A 12,124-nucleotide genomic window follows, 5' to 3' on the forward strand; every position below is an offset into this window, starting at 1 on the left:
CCATCGTTTTTCATGTCTTCGTGGAGTCTGATCAAGAGACGTTGGAGTTGGAAGGAGCAATGGTTTGGAGAGTCCCCCGATCTTGGAGCGTTCGCGGTAATCTTCATCTGGGACGACAATTACGTGGGGGCTAGGACTGCCTACCTCCCACATATGTCGTGTTAAAAGAAGCAGTGAGAAAGTAGGACGAAACCCGTTAAGGTTTGCACTGTGTGATTGTCGGTTTAATTATTAATCTACTGTTGGGTTGCAGTCCCTGTAAGGTACTTTTGTCAGCCTGCATAACATGCCTGTCTGCAGCCCAGTGGCAAGGACGTCGTATTAGCTTACGATCGTCAAGATACGGCGTTCCCTCCTACTTGTGCGTGCAAACAATACCATATCCATAACCTCTTCCGGGCACGCAAACACCGCTCTATTAGGCAAACGTGCTCCGAATCCCACGTCATACGAAAAGGGGAGTCTTGCGGCTAGGGCTGCCGGTAAGTGAGAAAGGGGAGGTGTCACCAAGACCGTTATCCACCCACTCACCCCCACGGCTTACTGGCTTACAAGGAAAGTCTTGCCGGCACGATGGACCACGATGTTTGGATGTGATCGCCAGTGGAGCGTGAAGATTGTTGCCCTTGGCCGCAATGGGTCGACAAGCAGATCCGATATGGAATCGTATCTGGAACTGGACAGATACTGGCATACGTACGATGCATTCAGTTGGTTCTTTTACGGGCCAAGTCGTATACCGGATCTATTTCCCCAGATTGGTGCATAAGCTGAACCAACGTCCAACAGCGGATGTAAGATCGGTCAGCCCTGAGTGATGATTAGAAGGTAGCTCTGGAAAGGTGACGTACCAACAGCTACTCCTTGGTTTCCCCCTTCTAGCTGAATCAGGCAGACGTGGAGACAACTTTATGATGTTATATATAAAGCTTTGGAAACAGTCCAAGTCATACATCCTCAGCGCGAGGGCCTCATGATCGCATTGCTCTAGACATCGCAGACTTACATCTACACAACCTCCCGAATCCCGTTTTCCCTCTACACTCCCTTTCTCTCGCAACAAGAATGGCTAAAGTCATGAGCTCTAGTGCGGGCAATGGCCATTACCCCGTGAAGCACGATTTCGAACAGCAGCAAAGTGAAGTCGAGGCAGAAGGCGTGCTGTCGCGGCCTAACGGATGGAACGGTACCTATGTCAAAGCGAAGGACCCCTACGCCCTGATGCGGGACTGTGATTCGAGTTCAAGGCAAGAAGTCCTGCCCTCTATGTGACTTTGACACGTTATTCTGACATCTGCCGACGGCGTCACGACACAGACTCACGGCCCAGCACTATCTCTGGAAGGACCTCCTGGGATTTCTTCTGCACCCTGACATCCCCACCAGTGCTACTGACCTGAAGGTAGCCGATGTCGCCACCGGCAATGGGTAAGCTCATTACCACCTCTCGTTCTCCCTCATTCCAGCCCTCCCACATCTGTATATCTCAACGCCTAAAAGAAGCTATTAACCAACGCCGTGTCGCGCAGTATCTGGCTCGAAGACGCCGCGCGCGGCAAGCCCAAGTCAGCCGACTTCCACGGGTTCGACATCAGCCTGGACCAGGTCGGTCCCAAGCCCTGGCTGCCCGCCAACATCCGCATGCACACGTGGAACCTCTTCGAAGAGCCACCTGAGGAGTTTGTTGGCTACTTCGACGTCGTGCACGTCCGCCTCATCACCGTCGTGGTCCGGGACAACGACCCGCGTCCCGTGCTGGCAAGCTTGACGAAGCTTCTCAGTAAGTCTATCATCTCTTTTTGGCTGGACGTTTGTTCGTGGTGGAAAGGCCTGGTACTAACTCTCGGAAACCCCAACAGAACCTGGAGGGTATCTGCAGTGGGATGAGGTCGATACCATCGGCTGCTCGATCAAGAGCGTTCCCGGAGTCCCCGCAGACAACCTATCGGCGCTTTTCGAACAGCTCAGGGGCAAGGACGAGTGAGTACTACTGGATGCTGAAGCCCATTGGGCATTGTTTCTGCCGGATACTGACTGTACATGATTGAATCAGCTGGAAATACCGATTGACAAGCATATTGGACGAGAGCGGCTACCGCGATTCCACCTTGTACACTTTCGAGTATGGGCTTGATACTGCACGGCTATGGAGCGATATGTAAGTCAGGTTCATGCCACCTCATCCGTTATCGCCGCTAACCTTTGACTTTCATAGGTACGTAAGCACTTGGAAGGAGTTCGCAAAAAACGTGTTGAAGACACCCGAGATCTCAGGGGGACTAGAGAGGAAAGCCATGGCAGAGGCCAGGAATGGCGCTGCCATCATGGTCCCGAAGCTGGTATGGGTTGCGAGGAAGATCTAGGCGGAAATGAGCATGCTGGCGGTTGATGATAAACTTTCCGGACTGGATAGATCTGATGGGTGAGGCTGGCCACGGAGACATTAGAGGAGATATATGCAAAGTTATTAAGAAACCCCAATTCCACAGGCCAAAGAACTTTATTAGTTAAGTCAGACGTGGCTTAGGCTTAGGTTGGTCCTTCTACGTTTAAGAAACCGTCAAGTACCGGGTAAGATCGAACCTAGATAGCTGTTGCTCTGAGGGCACCATATACATTAGACTGACTCTACCCGACTTTCTCCTAGAAATATTCTTGCAAAGATACCAAATCGACTTATTCAATTGACAAGAATACCCCTTCACTATGCCTGCCATGCCCGTTCTTGTGGTGGGTGTGCGCCCAAAGATATTCCCTTTCTTTCAGCTGCCCCCTGAGATTCGGGATCTCATCTACGAGTTCGTCTTGGTAGAACCGCCCAAGTACGAGCGGCACCACATTGCGACCTGCCCGTGGGCAGCCAAAACCAGTGTATACATGGAGCCGCCTCCCTTTGCAGTAGAAGAGTTGAATGGTCCAGGGCAAACCTGCCACTGTTCGAACCGGAAGCATCTGGCCATCCTATTAGTAAACAGACAGATCCACAGCGAGGGGAGCTGCGTGCTCTGGGAGAAGAATGTCTTTTCCTTCTGCCTGGTGGACAGCTTCAATACATGGTGTGCCCGCATCGGCGACGCCCAACGCAGCCTTCTTAGGTACATCGCCATCTACCCTAGACTGGGGTGCGATGTTGCTGAGAGTAGCCAGCGTTCCATGGACGCGCAGCTGTTGCCGAACCTACTGAAGTGCACCGGCCTGAGGAACCTCGACCTCGGCCCCCAGCAACTGCCCGACGGCTTCGTGGAGACCCTAGCCCGCCAGCTCCCGCATCTGAAGCGCCTGCGCATGGCCGGCTTCGAGACTGTGGTCCGCCGGCGTCCACAGATCAAAGACTCCTGGACGTACACATATCAGGAATACTACCAATGCATCTGGGTCCTCGCCCTGGTGCACGTCGTGGTCCGCCTCGACGACGTGCACGCCGCGGGGTCCTCGGACCACGACGTCGACTACCAGGCGATGTGGCTGGCGCGCGCCCGCGCGGTGCGCGAGCACCCGGCGCTCGGCGACGTGCAATACAAGCACTTCGGAGTCTACAGCGACACCCATAGCACCGCGACGCTGCAGCTGCCCCACGAGGCGCACCCCCGTCCAGGTGCCCATGATCGGCCTGCCGACCATCGTCGGCTTGTTCGAGCGGGCCAAGCGGGAGCGTGAAGAGGTCGCGCAACACTAAAGCAAAGACGGGAGGCTCGCGAAGAGCAGCTGAGCAGGGGCGAGGCCATGCGCCTGGCCAGTGGCCTGGACAGAAAGCAGGAGGCCGAGTCGCACGCAGCGGCCAAGATCCGCGAGTCCGAAAAGGCACAGAAGCAGCCGAAGCAGGAGGAGTCACGCCAGAGTCTGCAGCGCAACCGAGATATTAGCGATCACTTGGCGACGCGCAAGGCGGAAAGAAAGCTAGTGCGAAGTGCGAAGTGAGGATTGCGACCCTCAATCCAATCACATCCCGCCTTCGTGAAATGTAAGTTGCAGCTCATCTATACAGGCGCGCCAGCCTGCAAGATGCCTTAATGCCTTGATGTACGCAGCCGAGTTTGGCATATATTATTGACAGCATCTGCCATATCGCGATGGCCTGTCATTGAAATAACGCAGCCGACCGATATGCGCTTTGCCACCGGCAACGGTTATCGGCGCGGGGGTGGCACCATTTTGGTTCGTGAATGTTGACGGCGGATGCAACAGCCCGGCCCCATCTGGGATCGAACCTCAAGGGTCGTATGGCGCTAGGCCGGACATGCGGGAATTGTCCAGAGTCCGAGTCTTCGATGTCGTCCTCTTTCTTTGATTCATTGGTGGGTTCGGCCGGGGTTTGGAATCTGTGATATGAAGGAAGTCGCATCGTTTTAGGCAGTTAAGAAGCATGGTGTGTATATATGTATGTGATAGGTTTAGATGTGACAAGGGAATGATACAGGCTTTGTTTGCCATGGAGCATGTTCGTTCGGTCGGCCTTTGGTTTTCAGAAGTCGTACCACCGATTTGTGCGATGTGTGTCATCTGGTGATCTATCTCGCCTTTGGCCTTCTGCGCGCCACCTTCCAACCCTGGATCCTGGCGATTTGGTGGAGTCGCAGTCCACTTCTTCAACGGCCCTATCGTGTTAGGCTGCTCGCATCGATGTGCCGAGCCAGTGAAAAGATCCGAGATTGGGGCTCTATGTTTCCAGGGCTTCAGGCATTTGTAACACTGGAGCTGGTGGTCGTGGTGGTGGATGGCTCCTCAGATGCATTAGTAAACAGATTTCGCATCGTCGTGGCATCCACCGCACGCGCGGAGCACGCGGAAGATATCCTGTCTGGCCTGGGACGTGTGCTCATCTCCTCTCTTGTATCATCGTCTTCATCTCAGGGTAGCTATTCACAAACTGCCGTGGCCCCCGTACACGACTGAATCATACCTGATTCCTCTCTGAAACCCATCGGCTCGTATATTTGACCACGTCGAAATGTCTCGCCACATTGACCGTTTCCCGGCACCAGCTGAACCAGAACATAAGAAGCTGATCGTGCTGAGTGCGCCTAGGTAACTCAGGGCCCGTAATGATATAGGAAAAATATACCGCGGCTCTCTTCCTTTGCTGACTACCATCTGACACATAGGACCGGTACTCTTGGGTTGTACCACGCTCTCCAGATATTGGGCTTCAAGCCCTACCATATGGCCGAGGTCTTGACCAACGGCGCCGACCATGCCCGCTTCCTGAGCGAGGGTGTACAGGCTAGTACCGAGGGCACATTCCAGCCGTGTGAGTGAACACCCTCCGGCTTTGGGCTTTGCCTTCTATAGAAGGCCATATTCGTCTTGAAGTCCCCCCGCCATTCAGTTGACCTTCGCTAATGGCCGACACCAAATGCAGATGGACGCGCCGAGTTTGACAAGTGGTTCGCCGGCTACGATGTACGTCCACTAAGCAAGAAGCCAGCATCCAGGGCGCTGTTGGTCTCTCCTTCTCAGCCTGCTGACCTTGGCATCCCCATGCCCTCTAGATTGTCGTGGAGATGCCCTTCTTCATGCTCACCGAGGTCGTCCAGGCCTACCCGGACGGCAAATTCCTCCTGATGGAGAGGGACCCGGACAAGTGGGCCACGTCGTGGCTCAACACCATCGGGCCCCTGACGCTCAAGTTCACCCGGTTCCCCACCAACCTGCTGAAGTACTTCGACCCGCTGTCGCGCGTCTTCGGCGACTTCAGCGTCGTCATCCGCCGCATCTACTTACAGTCGGACGAGAACGGCCCGGAAGCGCACCGTAACCTCGTGGAGCACTACAAGAAATAGTAAGTAATTATTCTGCTTTGTTCCTCCTCTCTCTTGTCTTTGGCCACTGTGCAATCATCAACCATGTCGTTCGCGGCCGGAACCCCCCTTCTCCATCCCGTCCCACTGCGCCGGTGTTGTTCGCAGCTGCTAAGCTGATGTTCACCAACAGCATCGCCAAGGTCAAGGCCATCGTGCCCCCGCAGCAGCTCAAGGTGTGCCGCCTCGAGGACGGCTTCGGCTGGGACGAGATCTGCCCGTGCCTGGGCGTGCCGAACCCGCCCGAGGGCACCGAGTGGCCCGGCCGTAACAAGCCCGAGGAGTTCTTCAAGATCTCTAACGACGCCCTCTCCGGCGGGAAATCCAAGGCGCTAATCCTGGCCTCGGTGCTGGCCCCGCTGGTCGCCGTGGGCATCTGGTACGCCAAGGCGGACGGGGCTAAGTGGTTGCCCAAGATCTTCTAGGCTGGATGGATAGATACCTAGGGTGTGTGACCTGTACTGCGCCTGGTTCTCCTGCCCGGCACTTCGATCCTTTCGATCCAGACACGAGTTTCTATGGAAATCGACGCTTCCCCCAAAAGTTTAGTCTGATTGGTCTAATTGATCTGATTGGTTTCGCGTTATGGTGTGGCTCTATCGAAACCTTGGTTGATGTGGGTAGAAGAGACCGCTTAATGACAGGTGATAATAACCCTGAAAAACATTATGCACATACTGTATGTAGCAGTTACGCAGGTAATTGAGTCCAGTTCCTGTCAGTGAGCACAGGTATTTATTCGTTGAATGATGGACGCGACGCGTGGGTGGACGACTCGTATATCGAGTTAAGGGTATCTGTCAGATGCCAATTCATCTCAGACTCATCTCTACTTGCTTGCTGGTTAATGGAGCTTAGTGAACAGTCCCCCGATGCCCCTGGCTGTCTAGCAGTGCATACCGTAATCCTCATACCAGAGAAGTATAGACCGACCGACGTATTCCAGATCGCCACGAGTGTGCAAACCTAGAACATGCCCGGGGCAGAGTGGTAGCCACCAACACGGAGCCCTGTAGGAGAGGCACCCGGCTTCCTTCTTCTTTTCCGACCCCACAAGTTCGCAAGTTCATGTCCGTAGGAAATATCCTAGACCCCCGAAATACTTCCATCAGTACTTCATCATGAGGATAGTCTGCTCCAACCATTAGGGTGAATGTCTCTCCGTATTCCGAAACAGGGACCACGAACAATAGATCGATCACATGGCCCAACCGTGAGGCTTCGCTTTCCTGCGTCGCCGGCGAACGAAACCTACCAATGTGAGAAAGAAGTAAATGATTTCCAGCTATGAAACAGGTGGCCGCCAGGGAAATGCCAATTTGAGCGCAGGAATATGCAAGCAAAGTTCATTCGTCAAAGATCGTTTCGGTTATCAGATGTCCACCATTCATGCATTTTGCACTCCGCCTAGTATTGAACGTCATAGACGAGATGCGGAAGAGAAAGCCGGCGGGGCGAGAATATCATAGTATAGGACGAAGTGATAGTCTAAGGTAGACCGCTCCCAGTCATGTCCGTAAAGAGCCCAACATCAGAAGGCAGATACTCGCCGAACCAGCTCAACATATCTGAGCTCTCGAAACTAGACAGGTGCTGCGTAAAGTCCGTTTCGTTATCGATGGTGACCAGATGCATGCCTTGTCCGGTGGGGCCGAGGTACGAGTAGCCGCTCTGAGTGAAATTGGCCGGGACGCCGCCGCCAGCACCATTATCCGCCGGATTAAACACGCTGCCGCTGCCGCCATTATTGGTGGTGGGCGTGTCGATCGAGTTGGTACCTCCACTGGCGCCGCGTATGTACGACGGCTGCTGGCCGGCGCCACCATGGGCCGAGGGAGGATGCAACTCCGTAAGGGTACTACTTGGGGACGCCCCTGAAGGATACATGGATTGATCGAAGCCAGACGAATGCTGGGATGTAGGCGTGTAGGAAGCCGAGGTCATCGTCACGCTTGACCCTTGGGATGCCAGAGCTAGCGAGAATTTCCCGTCCGGCGTCGTTGGTGTATTGACGCCATCTTCGGAAAGGTTGTCATATCGCAACAAAGACTTATTCGGACCAGACGAGCTCGACACCCGCCGCGACCGATGAGGGTTGATAGAATGGCGTAGAGCAGATGTGTTGGGCTGAGGGTAAGCGGGTGGGTACATTTGCACAGTAGGTTCTGGTAGGCTCTGTCGGATCGGGTCGTATATCATATTACCTGGGGGTGTCGGCGCTGAGGTTGGTGGTGGCGGCTGCTGGGAAGTATGCATAGCGCCCATATCCATTTGCTGCTGCGTGACGGGGTTTTGAAATAGCAGAGTTAGACTCGAGTTAGGGGAATTGGTGGTTCCCGTCAAAGACCAAGCTAATGGAGGTACCGTGGGGGATGTCGGGTAGTTTTCATCCTTCACCAAGAACCTGTGCAGATCGTTGCGACGAGGCTGCTTCGTGCTCTCGTACTCCTCGCGCGTGTAGGTCTCGCAATCCCAAGTACCGGCGAACTTCTGATCGAGAGCTGTAAGAATGTAACGTACGCCTCCCCAGTAGATTTGAACCTGTTGCAGTGCTTTGTAACAAGACTGATAGTTCTGGTTGGCGGCAGAAGCCAGCAGGAAATGGCGATCTGCTGTCTTATGCTCGGATCCGTTCCCATTCCCGTTCTTTCCGCCAGTGGATCTTCCCATCATCCCTTGTTGATCGCAAAGAGGCGACGCTTCTCTTGAAGCGGGCTGCGATGACGGATGAGCTACGGACTCTTTCAGAAACGCGCAAGCCGCTATGTATATTGGCTGCGATGTAAAGGGGTTCCCAATGAAGCTCTTCTCGTCGATTAATTTAGCAAAGGCCAATATGTCTGCGATGGTCTTGGCGCTAGACATGGACAACTCGCGGCTATGGGGTAGTAGGGGATGGTCCTTTTTCAACCTCTCGAGGGGCGTGAGCAGAGTCGGCTGATGGAGAACGATGATCAAAGCGTGGAACCAGAAGTGTAGCAAAATGAATGGAGTGCCCTGTCCATTGCCAACATAGTGCTGGAAGTTAGTGGCATCGAAACGTAACCTTGGATCTTGTTTTTGGTGAAGTCTGGTAAGCTCTTTCTCCATATGCAGCAGGCTGTTCATTCTTTCTGGGGTCAGGTCCTTGGCTCCTCTGAGCTTATTCAAAACATCCGATACACGCCCGTAGAGATGGATGATCTGAATGAGAGACGGGAATGGGTCAGGCCAGCCATCATTCTTGTTGTTAGTGGACTTGGGGAAATCAAGCTCGAAGTCGTCATCCCTCAGTGTAACGGGTCTGCCTGTTCCTGATGATATGATTCGGTCAAGAATGAATACAGACCACAGAGTGTCGATGCGCTCTTGCTCCAGTTTCTTCTGTTCCTGGGGACTCAATGTTTCCTCACTGTCGCTCATCTTGTTGCTGTCATCGTCGCTTGGTTTCCTGTTCGAGGACCGGGCATACCAGGGGTCTTTCTCTCCCTGGAATCTGACGCCGTCTTTCTTGTGGAGCCCGAGATCTATGGCCATGCGGATGGCCAAGCCAAGATACATCCAAAGAGCACTGTCTTGATCTGCGCCGAAGCCTTCATATGCCATCAGCAAGCACGCCTGAACGGCCGCCACAGAAGGGCAGGGGAAAGTGTCGACAGTTGCTGCCTTGGCCCTCTGTGCGAAGACCTGCCCCATTTCGGCTCTGGGGCCATTACCAAAAACGGGCGAGTCAGAGAATCGAGCCGCAAGGGCGCACACAGCGTCGACCAGGATAGGCTCGACTTGCTTCAGTTTGACTGAACGCGTAAAGTCATCGCGACGAAGAAAAGGGTAATTGCAGCCTTGATGATCGAAGAAAGTATCTACGAGGCTGAGAATCAAAGGGTCTACGGGATCGGGATCATTGAGATAGTAGACAGGCATATCATCCGGATGAGCAGCACTTCGGTCAGACTGGCCCGAATTGAGGAAGCCCGTGTACGTAGCGCCCGAGCTCGGCGATGTCGCCGTCATAGAGCTTCGTCTCCGGTTGCGGACCTTGACAACCATCTGTTTGAAGCCGGGGACAATGGCCGTGGGCCCGAAGTAGCGGAAATACGGGACGCGGTACCCCTCGCTGGGGTGGTGCTGCAGCACCGGCGACCGTATGCTGGGGCTTCTTCCATCCTCGGTCGAGAAGGACGAATTGCGCACAGTCGTGGGTCGTCCAGCTATGGAGGCGGAACCGTTTCGGCTTGAGCTATGGCGTTCCTCCCAGTCTATGCTCTCTTGCTTCGTGCGTAACATGGAAGATGAAGGTAAAGTGGTACTACGACTCGATTCGGAGAAGCGCCGCGAAGAGTCGAGGCTGGCGGCGGAGCTGTGCTGTCGAGCAGCCGATTTGTTCGACTTCCACTGCGACCGCTCCTCATCGCGTTTCTCGTCCAACTCGTCATCGTTATCGGATGTCGCGTCGAGGAGATGACCACTAATGGGGTCTTTCTTCCTTTCAGCCGCATCCGAGTATCCCAGACAAACGTGCCCATTCTTGGAGCAGGTATGGCAGGTCGGGTGCTCTCCGTCGCATCGCGTCTTACGTTTGCGGCAAGTCAGGCAGCTTTGAAGAGACAGATCTGTCGTCAGCCTAGAGTTCCAATAGCTCAGACGACTCAAGGTAGTCAAGAAGTATAAGTGGTTTAAGGTAGGCGGCGGCGGGCGGGCAGTTGTCTCTACCCCCGCCCCGGATTGTCGTCAGTGGGGTACTGGTCCCTCTAAATTATGCAGGGAACTTTCCTGTGCATCGCTGGGCACTGGCGACTCGACTTCGGATCAAAGCCTCGAAGGCAATAAGAAGAAAGTGTCGCGCATGTTTTCAAGACACCAGCTCGGCATCTCAAGAGCCGCTCCACCAGGGTAATGGCAATATCAGAAAAGGAAAAGACCAAAGAGTAGAAGAGCTACTTACGCCGCGTTGATCCTCCGTCTCTTCTGTGGTGGCTGGCCCTGGTTGTTGACGAAGCGGATAGCTTTGGGAGTCGCTGATGCAGCACCTCCGCTGCCGCTGCCCGCTCCATCAGCCGCCGTAGTGGTAGCCATCGCTGCGGGGGACCTGGGGAAGCGGGTTGCGCGAAGTAATTATTAGACGATCACCTAGGGAATATATTCAACAAAACATGATGGCTTGGGACTCCGGTCGGGAGCGCAACTGCGGATGAAGCGGCAGGCGGGGTTCTCTATGTTGCCGCGAAGCGAAGCGATTCCACGCACCACGGGGGCAAATGTGTAAGTATGCAGTAAAGGAACGCCTCAATCGGCTCGCTGGCTGTTGTGATTTGTGACAGCAGCAGATTATAGGCTAGCAACAGTATCTGGACTTGGGGCGATCAGCCAGTATGCGATTCCTCCTGGCTGGGTGTGGCGTTGGTTGGACTGGCTGTAGTACGTAGAGATGCCTGATTGCTTTTCGGACCAGTTTCGCTGTTGAGGGTAAGACGTAGATAGGGTACTGTGTGTGCTACAACAGCTACAGGGGACGAATGGGCCCCAGCAGGCTGCAATCCTGGGCGATTGATGATCAGGTAAGTCGTAATCAACGTACGTGAACCCAGTCAATAAGAATGACGGCGATTTTTAACCTAGCAATTGGGCAGATTCTCCAATTCCAAACACTGAAGGTGGGAGTGGGGGAGGAGGTTCTGTATGGCTAAAGACTTGACGCAAGATATTCTCTCAGCGTGGTCTTGTGGCTAATTGCGAAATAAGTCATTGCCGCTTATAGGTTAGGGAATTATTCGGCTGAATCGATATGAGAGATAAAAAACAAAATGCCCGATCCCGTAGGTGTGTGTGTGGTGGGAGTAAGTCCTAGTCTGTAAGATGTACGTTATATACAGTAGTAGTGGTGATGCGATGTATGTAGGCAAGACGATGCTTGTGCAGTCTCGCTACGCTTAGTGGACAAATGAAGAGGGAAAAGCAAGTATCGGGGAAAAGTCAATTGCCCTGTTGGTAGGCTGCGTTGGGCTGGGATCGACGTTCATTGAAATGAAGGATGGAAGGCAGACAAATAGGAAGAATGATCCGTCTAAGAGCAAAGCGGGAAGGTGGGAGGGAAGAGGGCATACACGCAGGGTTCGATGCATCTAGGCCAGTCACTTCCAATTGACCATCAGCAGAAGCAGGAGTTGCAGCGGGAGGACCAGCAGCCAGCAGCCCAGTTTCATTTGGGCATGGGCGCTGCTGGACTGCTGGACTGCCAGGCTTCACGATGTGGCCGGGTGGGTGTGTGGGTGAGAACCGTTGATGCATGCATGTCCCCTTGCCCCGGACCCCAATTGCATTGCTGTAGTGGAACATGGCAAGCCCCC

General features: G+C 54.1%; 4 protein-coding genes across 4 annotated transcripts; 3 read left to right on the plus strand and 1 right to left on the minus strand.

The window, feature by feature from the left end:
* Positions 1-1,065: 1,065 nt before the first annotated feature.
* Positions 1,066-2,363, plus strand: PG998_010014 (uncharacterized protein; the record flags this gene model as incomplete). The annotated part of the gene is made up of 6 exons (XM_066876830.1): positions 1,066-1,247; positions 1,318-1,428; positions 1,530-1,780; positions 1,860-1,980; positions 2,054-2,158; positions 2,216-2,363. The coding sequence occupies 6 exons, from the start codon at positions 1,066-1,068 to the stop codon at positions 2,361-2,363; spliced, it is 918 nt and encodes a 305-aa protein (XP_066728986.1).
* Positions 2,364-2,706: 343 nt separating this feature from the next.
* PG998_010015 (uncharacterized protein) lies at positions 2,707-3,918 on the plus strand (the record flags this gene model as incomplete). The annotated part of the gene is made up of 2 exons (XM_066876831.1): positions 2,707-3,589; positions 3,662-3,918. The coding sequence occupies 2 exons, from the start codon at positions 2,707-2,709 to the stop codon at positions 3,916-3,918; spliced, it is 1,140 nt and encodes a 379-aa protein (XP_066728987.1).
* A 1,030-nt stretch (positions 3,919-4,948) lies between these two features.
* On the plus strand, positions 4,949-6,223 carry PG998_010016 (uncharacterized protein; the record flags this gene model as incomplete). Its single annotated transcript, XM_066876832.1, has 5 exons — positions 4,949-5,025; positions 5,103-5,248; positions 5,360-5,400; positions 5,490-5,779; positions 5,932-6,223. 5 exons carry the CDS (start codon positions 4,949-4,951, stop codon positions 6,221-6,223), a joined length of 846 nt encoding a protein of 281 aa, XP_066728988.1.
* Positions 6,224-7,286: 1,063 nt separating this feature from the next.
* Positions 7,287-10,853, minus strand: PG998_010017 (uncharacterized protein; the record flags this gene model as incomplete). The annotated part of the gene is made up of 2 exons (XM_066876833.1): positions 7,287-10,401; positions 10,723-10,853. 2 exons carry the CDS (start codon positions 10,851-10,853, stop codon positions 7,287-7,289), a joined length of 3,246 nt encoding a protein of 1,081 aa, XP_066728989.1.
* Between the last annotated feature and the right edge of the window lie 1,271 nt (positions 10,854-12,124).

The sequence above is a fragment of the Apiospora kogelbergensis genome (assembly GCF_038363985.1).
Source record: "Apiospora kogelbergensis strain CBS 113332 chromosome Unknown utg000006l_segment0_segment0, whole genome shotgun sequence".
In the NCBI taxonomy this organism is placed as follows: Eukaryota; Fungi; Ascomycota; class Sordariomycetes; order Amphisphaeriales; family Apiosporaceae; genus Apiospora; species Apiospora kogelbergensis.